The 10,654-nt window shown below is 41.5% G+C and overlaps 1 protein-coding gene across 1 annotated transcript in view; it reads left to right on the forward strand.

Annotated features, from left to right (window-relative positions):
* Window positions 1-8: 8 nt before the first annotated feature.
* LOC104526801 (lipoma-preferred partner homolog) overlaps window positions 9-10,654 on the forward strand; it is a gene marked incomplete at its 5' end in the record, with an annotated part of 118,289 nt that continues 107,643 nt past the window's right edge. The window contains one exon of the mRNA XM_010170354.1: window positions 9-185. Within this exon, the coding sequence (XP_010168656.1) occupies window positions 9-185 (177 nt within the window). The remainder of the gene's footprint in view (window positions 186-10,654) is intronic.

Below are 10,654 nucleotides of genomic sequence, written 5' to 3' on the forward strand. Positions count from 1 at the left end.
ACGGGGGGAGGAATGGCTCCGAAGCGCCCTACGTGCCTCAGAGCTCCTGGAAGGCTGAGCCAGCGTATCCTGCTAGTAACACCGTGGGCCAGGCTCCTACTGGGCTCTACCAGCCGCCCGGCACGAAGAAGACCTACATCACCGACCCAGTGCTGGCCCCGCAGCCGCCCACACTGCAGCAGAAGGTAGGAGATGCGGGTGCTCGCTGGCCTCCCCGGGGGAGCAGGGAGCCACAGGGCTGAACGTGCCCTGGGACCCTCCCTGAAAGGCAGAGTGGGGGGATAAATGGTGCCTGTGGGGGCTTGGGACAGATCTCCCTCCATATGGCGTCTTAAAAGCTGAAAGTAGGGAACTCTCATTTGCTTTGAAAAGAGGCTTTTGTGGGGGCTTAGAAACATCATCAGCCTCAAAGGGTGAGGCAGTGTCATGTGCGGAGGTACAGCGTCAGCCTGCAGGCAGGAGGGAGGTTTCGTCCCTCTGATGTGCCATTACCCGAGGAGCTTGCTGGCCGTACCTCCGTTCAGTCTTGCTGCACTTGGGTCTTCCATTCTGGGCCCTCCCAAGGTCAAACAAGAGGCTGGTTGACTGGACAAATCCTTCCTTCTCTCAGGCAGATAGGAGGTACTCAAGAGGCTGTTCTGATTGTGGTTCAGAACGAGTGCAGAGCTTGACCTCTGGTGTGTTGCTGTTCAAAAATCACTTATCACTGAAACCACATGGAAATGAGTTCCCACAGAGCTCAGCTCTGATTTTCCTCGCAGGTGATGGTACTCCAGGTGGCCTCCATCCACTTGAACTGGTGCCTGGACCTCATAAAGGAAAGCCAATTTGAAATAGAAAATTAAACTGGTCTGCCTGTTTTCTCTGCCCAAACTTTGACCCTGGATGGCTTTTGTCACTTCTGCTGGTGGCTATCTCTAATGTGTCTCTGGAGGGACACAGGCGCTTTAGCTTTGTGAGGTCCTCGTAATGTATGATGAGCTTAGGCTTCACCGATGGATGAGGATGGTCAAGCCCAGGTGGGGAAGCAGTGAAGCCATCACTGCCCTGGCCCACTCTGGCTCATCTCAGCACATCCTTGCTCTTCAGCTTGCAGGTGCTCACAGGGAAAGGGGAAGAAGCTTCTGACACATAACAGAAAGTCTGTCCTTTTGGCATTTCCCTCACTAGCAATGCACAGATTGTTTTCTCTGAATTCCAGATTTCCTGACAGTGAGAACTTTTGAAGGCAAAGATGTTTCTCCAGGCAGTTTAGAGAGGGCAATAAATTACAAAAGTCCTTGAAATATTATCTACTAGCAGCTAAGAAAGTGCTTTTTCCTCTTTTCTTCCCCTTCCTTACCAAGAAGCCAGGAGTGGGGAGAGAAGTAACAAGCTCTCAGCTCTGCAGGTACTTGGTATAGAGCTTAAATTGGAAAGTAGTGAAAGACACAAAATTTGCACATAGCCTTAACTGGTGTAAATCGCTGTGGTTCCAGTGGAGTCACTGCGGAAATGCTGAGGTACAACAGATCCATATTTAGACTTCTATAGATACAAATAGGCTTACATATATAAAAAAATTAAAAACTTTAGTTCAGTCAGCATCTCTATGGAAACGCAAATCATCTTGAACCACAAACAGCACAAGCCTGTTAGTCTCATTTGCATTACAAAGCTGGAGGGACAATTTAATTTAGCTCAAGTTTGGGGTTTTGTGTGTGCATGCATATATATATTTATATATACGTTTGTGTGTGCACGTGGCATTTGCAAATGCACATGCAGAAATACTTCATATATATCTCTATAAAAATAATTTCAATTCTTCTGCAAAACAGACTATTATCTGTTTGGTAATAAATCCCTCCAGAACTTTAACGCCCCTCCAGCCTGCTAAATATCTACTTTACTACCTACTTCAGTTTTGAACTTACAACTCTTCGCTGATATATTGGTGGCAGGCTCTGTTTGGTTGCTGCTTTGTAACACATACAGTTTAATTGATGAAGAATTGAAGGTGATCTTGCAGTCTAACAGGAAATGCTCAGTAATGAAACACTGTATGCTTTGCCAGTGAAGCATTGTTGTCCAGTTTTACTTCATGCTGTTCTCTTCCTTGGCAGACTAACTCCTTCTTAAAATCAACTTTTGGAATTATTTAAAGGGAAAAAAAGGAAGGCTATGTTAGAGCCAGATATCTAATAGGGAGAATTGTCACTGTAGTTTGACTTGTTGGCTACAATGTGAATTTTAACGTATTTTCCTACACACAACTGGCTTCTGCATTTTGTTGTGTTTTGCCTTTTCAAGGTTGGTTTGAGTCCTTTCAGTTAAGGAAATTGATTTGAGAAGCCAGGGTAAGAAGCAGACACTAACACACATCACACAAAATGCACAAAAACTTTTAGAAATTTTTCTTCTTGCAAGGGTATGATCTTAAAATAGAAAACAATTTCTAAATGTATTCAAAAAAGTGCATTCTTAACTTTGAACTCACTATGTGTGCAAAATACTAAGGATGTTAAGAAATCCGTCTCAGACTAGAAGTTCATGGTCCTTAATTCTAATACATACCATGATCCATCCCTGTGAGAGGTAAGATTTTTCATTAAATTTGTTTAGGGTTTTTAAAGGGTAAAAAAAAAAGAAAAAAGGATGTTGATATTTTACATTCTGGCTAGGAAAAGATTCACGGTACTGTGGCTCTGTGTTTTTTGCTGTGTACTAATCATGTTGAAGTCGCTGCTCATCCAAACTAAATCTGGATTGGTATGGGAACAGCAAATAATCTGTACTGGTTCTTAAAGCCCACTGAGAACAACGAGTTTTACTCACACACAACACTGCGTTGCATTCTGTCCTTGGGCCAGTTATGGAAGTGAGAGTCATGCATGTGAAATCTCTGTGCATTTTAGTCTTTTGTGTCACCCCATCTAGCATTAATGCCCAAGTCCCGGTTAGGAAATGAACTGGTGGAGTGCATGTCCTCATTTAAACCTTCATGTGCTTCCAGGGCATTCCTGGCCAAAAACCTCAAGAGCTTTCTCCTCTGGGTAGTAGGGATTTCTGTAGGAGCAGCAGCAGAGTTATCATGAGGCCATCACAAAAACATATGACATGACCGACTACTCTTGTGCTTTTTGCCAGCAGTGCTGTGCTTGCTCAGACCACGGCAAAATCTAAAGCCTCTCTCTTAACTTCTCCCCTCCCAAAGGCCAGAGAGCACAAGACCAGGGTAACTCATTAGGTACAGTGATTTCTGGCACCAAGATGTCCACAGTAGAAAGCAAAAAGAACAAAGCCATTTTCTGATATGGAGAATTCCTGCAAGTTTGCCCTGTGGCCAAAACATGAGTTGATGAAACTCCCACCGCTGACCAGATCAGCTATCATCAAATATTTCTGTGCTGGACTGGTTAAGATATCAAATACCCTTGTCAAGCTCTCATGTCTCCAAAGAGGTCTAGGTCCTTTCGCTGTTTTCGGTCACGTTTGAGTGTTTTTTGAAACACTATTGCATGTCTACCAGGTGGCTTTGTGGACCTTTCAGGGACCTCATGTGGCTTCTGGTATATTTGAGTGGTGACTGCTGTAGACAGCTGGGAGGTCTGCTCTTCCTAGGTCTTGGATCCCTTGCATTCTCTTTCGCCTCTCTGAGTGTACTCCCTCCCAAAGGGACCTGCACGTTTTCAGCATCCAGACTGGGTGCCACTGACATCACTTGAGACAGCTTGTGGTTTTGGTCCAGAACAAAACAAAAATACTGATCTCTTGAGAGTGATCTGCCAGTTTGGGTAGGACAAAAGTGTCTTGTAGCTCTGATTTGGTTTAGCATCCAAATCCATGCTCTTTTGCTGCAGATTTGCAGGAAGGAGTAAGGGAGCAGTGTCCCTTTGGTGGCTGTGTCTGTTCTCACTAGCATGGCACAAGTGTACAAGTTCCCTAACGTGCTTAGCCCACACCAGCCACAAGTCCCCTTCTCCCCCTTTACATATATACAGGCATTGGTGCATATGGAGGATGAGCTCCTCTTCAGACATCCCTTCTGTGTTGTGCACCATTCTAGGTGAGCCTGTGAAAATTAAGTGGGGAGACAGCTGGAAATCAGAAGGTAAAATTAATAAGGCAACTTATGCTTTTGGCATGGCTTAGGTGGTGGTGGCTGCTCATGATTAGCAGACCTTCACCACCACATTGTTTCTGTGCTGGTGGATGTGATATTTCTTTGCTGCCTGCTGCAACCAGCATCCACACAGTCTCATGAAACTTGCAATGCCCAAAAGGGCACTGTGACGGCTCGCTGTTTTCTCATTTTACACAGCTTTTGTCAATTTTTCCACTGATTTAATACCTGTGATGGAGACATTCACATGGAAGTTTCATCTTTGCCTCAGAAACATCTGCTCACTACTGTTCTTTGCTGTAACTGATGCACTTCTCTTGTACTGGTTTAATAATTTTTACAGTCTGCCATCACTCACATAAAGTAGATACCTCCGGCAGTTGTGTTTGAACTGAGACTAATGTTCTTGCTGTTTGCAGTTAATCCAGTGACTAGGAAATTTTTGTTCTCTGCAGATGAATAAATGCAATCTGCCAGATTCCCTCCTGCTGTCACAGGGTTATATTCTTTCTCAGCATTACTTTTTGCTTGTGGAGAAAGGCGTTCAGCTTGCTGTACACTGCCTGCCTCCCCCCGAGTGTCTTCTCTCCCAAAACCTCTTATCTCCAGCTAAGTGTCCTCTTCCCAAAAGTCACATATCAAAAGTTTCCATTGGATGCAATTCAGAGACGGTGTAAAATGATGGCTGATTTTGGGTTTCTGTCAGTGTGACACAGTAGCTTCCCATAGTTTTAAAATAAAGCAAAACTAAGTAAAATTAAAAAGGCTTATTTAAAATATTCTACTTTGGCATTTAATGAATTAAAAAAAGACAGAAAGCTAATGTAAAATGAAATAAAAGGTGAAATGCTGAAATTCAGAGTTGGATTTGTGATTTCAACATGACATTTCAAAATTTCCAGATGAATATGCAGTTCCTTCCTACCCTGAGAATAGCAACAAATGTCAAAATGTTGACATTCTTCACAAAACAGTAATTCTGAGTTCTAACCAGCACTGGCTGTATATCAGCTGCTGACTCTGTCATTGCTTCTGGTGGATTAAATTCAATGCTGTTGCTTCTGTTAAAACAAGGAGGAGGGGAAGAAGGCAGTGGTGTCTAACGAGATGAGAAGGTCAGAGTTAGGACTTGATGGTACTGTGTGTCATTGAGAATGATGTTTTCCTGTTCAAGGTATTAAAAATCTCTGCATCAAATTCTTTGTGGATTTCTTTGGGATTTTCAGGTGAAAAGGTGCTGGCAAGAGGTGCAAAGAGGTGTTTTCAGAATGCTGTGCTTATACTGACTGCAGGAATCTGACAGAGTCTGGTTTATACTCTAAACTTTTGAAAGAGACCAATTCTTGGCTTGAGATGTGTTTAACATTTTCATTTCAAAATTTTACTGTTTGTTCTTTGTATTATATTTTTATTATTTAAGCACTCCATATACTAGCTGATGACAGAGCAATTAATCACATTGGTCTCTTAGGAATCATGTATTTGAGTTGTTTTCCTGAAATAGAGAAACAACGAGTTGCCAAACAATTACCTTGTAGTTAAAGATAATAAGGAGCGTGCAGTTACAGGAGTAAGCCAGGTCAGCATATACTGAAAAACCAACTTAAATTTACAGCTTCAGGATGCAACTTTTGCAGCTTTAGCCTTTAGTCAGCCACAATGGGTTACTAATATAAGAGGAATAATTGAGAAAGAGGCTTTTGGCATAATACCTGGATGTTCTTTCTTGCTCCTTCTTAAAATAAGCTGAGGACAATGCCTCTATACATGATAAGGCATGGGGCAACCTTGAAGTTAATTAAGGCCTCTGTTTCTGTGCAGTTTAACTCTTGATAACCATGTGTCTACCTTGACAAATACTGTCAGATCATGTTACAGTCGAACACATAAAGATTTTGTATCCAAGGCCATAAGATGTAGTGACCGTATATTTACCTATAGGTGGAAAGCAACATCTGATGGGGAGGCTGTCTGGTGTTTGAGTAATGGTGCTTGCCTGAACCCCAGAGCTGGCCGAGCTTGGGTCTTTAGTGGGCAGCCTGGGCTGTAGCACAAGGCGAAGATGGGTGGCCTTGCTACCAGTTTACAGCTTTCAGTTCAAAAAGCAGCACCCGTAACAGTGAGTGCCACTTAATTCTCAGGCATATTGCGGCTGTTGTGCGTGATGCTGCTGCTGATTACTGGAGGAGCCTTTTCATTCCATTTTAAAATACACTCGAGTCCAAGCACGTCGTAATTCTTCCAAAGCCAAGGCACCAGAGCACACGTTGAAGCTGTTCTTCTATCAAATAACCTCTGTGTTATTGCCAAGTTTATTGCAGTGCAGCTAGGACATGAATGGGTAGGGAAACTTGCCCAGGTTTAGGCACCAATCGATTAGGAGAGCTGGGTGTCACTGGATGGCTCATCTGTTTGAGGTGTGAAGGTCTCTGGCTGCCCTGCCCTATTGATATGAAACATTTTGGGCTTATGACCCAATGCCAGTGTTAAGACAAGGAACTGCTCACATCATAGTGCTACTTTGGGTGATGTGATACTTTGATCATGTCACTTGGAGTGGATAGTCCTACGTTTGGGTGATTTTCCCACTGACCTCTGTGAAGCATATTTGTGGTCTTAACCCAGTTCTAAATGACACATGTACAAATATTATAGTAATGGTTTGTTACTGAAGCACCACTTTGTGTAGGGAGCTATGCACAATTTAAAAGATGATTCATTTCTCCATTGATAGGCACGGTTGTCTACAACGAGGTTCTTCAGCCTAGCACTTCTATGAGTAGCCAAGTTAGAAAATGGTCATGGTGCACAGTGAGCAGTGCAAGCCGTATAGGATCCCACCTAAAATAGTTTCAGTTATAAAGGGTAGAAAGTAGTCTATAATGGCTGCTGATATATATTTTTTTTTTCCTTCAAGAGTAATGGTAAGAAATAATTGATAATATATGGTTACATTTACTGATCATAAATGTTCTTGTACTAAACTAACTTAGGCCCTCACATAATGGGCTTCCTCTTCAGATTTACCTCTGGATAACTATAAAGAAACACAATGTAGTAAATTAAATAGCAGCCTTTGGAAAAAAGTAAGTTAAAAAAGAAGAAGAGGTTTCCTATCACAAGCTGAAAGAACTCCTGCAAGGCAAACAGAATTTGCAATTATACTGACAGTTTTGTTCTTAAATGAAAATAATAGTGAATTATAAAGTTATAAAATTGTTTTCATAACAATATTTTGTTTTTATAACTCAGACTATTTTACTTAGTAGCTGCCTGGCTCCGGAGCAAGTTACATAAGATGATATTATGAATATGATGCCTCAACTTTTTGTCTAGGGAATTAATTTAAGGGCTCTAAACTTTCCAATCACATTTTCTTCTTTGTTCCAGATGCAGTGTATTCTCTCTGCTTGAAAAAATATCAGATGAACTGTGTCTTGCTTGTAGCAGAGTAGTATTCATACGCTTCTTTATCCACACTAATAAGGCAGTGACTTAGTTTTACATGGATCCTCAAAATAGTTCAGATTGAAATGTGCTGTCTAAAGTCAGCTACATAAAGCAAATTAGAAGAGCAGAGCTGGTGTGTGTGTTAGCTGATCGATCTGACATTAGCAAGGATTTTCCACCGTGTGGTTTAGCACCAGCACAGACAGATGAATTATTATTACTGTCAGTATCACTCATCCCCCCCCAATTAAATCTTTCTCTAAACAAACAAACAAAATTTCCTCAAATGAATTGGCAGTAACTTAAAACTGATGTATTAGGGTTACTTCAGTCATCAGTGAAATGGAACTATACCTGAGCTATAATAGAGCAGATTAGCTATAGTAATTTTTATCCCGCTCTTGCCTAGTTAGACTCTATTTTACCAACACCTAATGGATATTTTTTCAGGGCTTTCCTCCAGTTTTGTGAGAGCTGGTCACTCATTAAACAAATCACCTTCTTTTCTGTTGCTGCTGTGAGAGAGCTTGAAATGAAAACTCATGGCTTTTTCAGGGAATAAAATTGCTTAAGTGGCCAAGGAAGCTCTTGCTGTGTATATGCCACTGATGGATTCCTTCTAGGCTGTCACCAGGAACCCTGGTGGGTTTTCTTTTTCAGTCTGAGGCAGACAACAGAAGAAATCACCCATGAAGTTCCCTGTAATATTTGTAGTCTTATAAAACTAGTTTTCATTAGTATCTTGCAGACTTAAAGTCCCAGGTGACTACTGTGTTCCCCTCGTCTGATGATCAGCATCAGAGGTGCTGGTGACCTGCACCTCCTTCTCTAGCTTGTGTTAGAAGAAGACTCTTCTGTTTCCGTTGCCACATCAAAGTCCTTTCTCCCTCCTGTTAAGCAACACTTATTTGTGACCTCTCTTCCTCCAGGCTGCATCCCAAGAACATGCTTTAGAAACATATCAATTCTTGCACGGCCTCATTTGAATACTTCAGTTAAAACTTTCTCCTGAACCAATTTCCTTAACTACATTTCCCATAATCTAGATTTTTCACAACTTCTACGTGTTTCTATTTCCACACCATTTTCCCTGAGGGTGCTTGTCTGCCAGTGCTTAAGCTTAAAACTGGGTCTTCGGCTGCTGTTGGATTTCCAGATCACTGAGCAAGCGGTGGATGAACCTTTCTAGTAGCTTTTAGGTACAAAGAAACAACGCAGCTGTATTGCAGGCAAACATGTCCCTATAGATAACAGAGAGTGTTGGAAATGCATGTGCCTATGTTTGTTTCTTTGTAAGGTTGCTCACCAATAAATATGTCAAAATATAGTTTACAAATCTGAATTCAGCTTCCCACCCACCTTTCTTTACCCTTTCACCATCAGGTCACCTTCTGGTGAATAAATACAGCACAGCAATTAAAACCATATGTGTAATTAAAAGAAATTCAGCATAAATTTAAACAGCTTGAAGATAAGAAAGGTAAAAGGATAAAGACAACTGGAAGCTCAGTTCTGTGTGACCTGCTTTTGAATAAACAGCATTATATTCCACAGTCAATTATCCAAAAAGTACAATGTGTTCTGTTGCCAAAAAAAGGTTGTCAGATAGAAGTGGTTAGTGAAAAGGACACATGCACTGGAGTGAACATTGCTCTATTGTACTCAGTATAATATTATACAAACAGGGCTGGTTTGTTGCTGGCTTTTTTTTTATTATTATTATTATTTTTATTTTTGACCACAGATGAGATTATGCAGCTTTTTAATATTATTTCATAAACATCTAATTGCAGGCTTCAGCAAGAGGTGCAGGCATTGCTAGGGAAATCAAATAAGGTATGCTCTGTGCAACCCAATAATAAGGCTTCCAATACAAAAGTAGAAAAACAAGTCATTAGTTACAACCATCTAACGGAAGAGGTCTAATGGGAGCCACAGGATAAACATTCCATTTTATTATGTCTTTGTTATATGTTTTGCAAGACTCTGTGGTTATAAATTAAAATTGCTTTTTGCAGCAGTGGCTGTAAAAAGTTCAAAATCTGTGAATGTACCTATTATTTTTATTTATATCACAGCAGGCTGTGAGCAAAATTAACTTTTTTTTTCGTTGAGCTTGTTAGTTAAAAGATTACAAATGCCTATCTCCAGGCAGCTCTCAAAAATGCTCCCCTTCCTTTTTTTTTTTTTTTTTTTACATCAAAATGGCATCAATTTAAAGTGGGAGAGAAAAGAGGGAGGAAACCCAAACACCTCAGATAAAATTAACTTCTTCACCATTACTCAAATTGGTAAAGTCTGGTATTTGTTTAGAAATTTAAATCAATGCTAGTGAAAGCATCTGAACTGTGTACTTTGACAGATGAGGCGGGGTTTATACGTGAGACCGTGTCGCTGATGAAGCAGAAGACTTTCCAGGGCTCTTCTCCAGTTGAACTGTCAGCCTTGAAGACCCTGATTACCAGCAGGAAAAGCAGTGTTAGTGCAGGATTTTCCCATGCCTCCTGCCTTCTGAGCTGGCAGGGGACGTGCTGCTGTGTGAGGGAATGCATTCAACCTCTGACTCTCTGCCCCAGACTCCTTTCTGAACTTTCCAGCAAAACAATTAATTTGTTTGTTTTTTAATTCAGCTTTTGGAAGTCACTGCCCCAAGGTAACAGCCAGAGCAAGAGATTTGTGGAATGGAGGTTCGCGGTGGTTGGAAACATCTGTTTCTCCTTTTAAAAAGGATACAAAGGACATGCAGTCATAAACGCTCATCAACCCTTCTGCTTCCATTTAGGAGTTAATCATTAACTGCGGGACCATAGACAGCTGCTCCTCTCAAGGACAGGCGATATATCCCCTACCTGTACAGTATATCGGTGGCTTTCACCTTGCAAATCCCAAGTGTCAGCAAATTACTTCTGAGCTGTACTTCCCCCCCCCGATCCATGCAAGCCTGTTCTTGGAAGCTTAAATTCATTATGTGAGGGCCTGCACGTCCAAAGGAGAAAAAAAAATGGTATGCAAATTAAAAGAGGCAGAAAACCACTGCCCTGGGGACTTTCCTTCTCTTTCACATTAGCATTCTCCATGGGCCATTGAGGAGGCAAGCTG

This window comes from Antrostomus carolinensis, unplaced genomic scaffold, assembly GCF_000700745.2.
Source record: "Antrostomus carolinensis isolate BGI_N321 unplaced genomic scaffold, ASM70074v2 scaffold19956, whole genome shotgun sequence".
In the NCBI taxonomy this organism is placed as follows: Eukaryota; Metazoa; Chordata; class Aves; order Caprimulgiformes; family Caprimulgidae; genus Antrostomus; species Antrostomus carolinensis.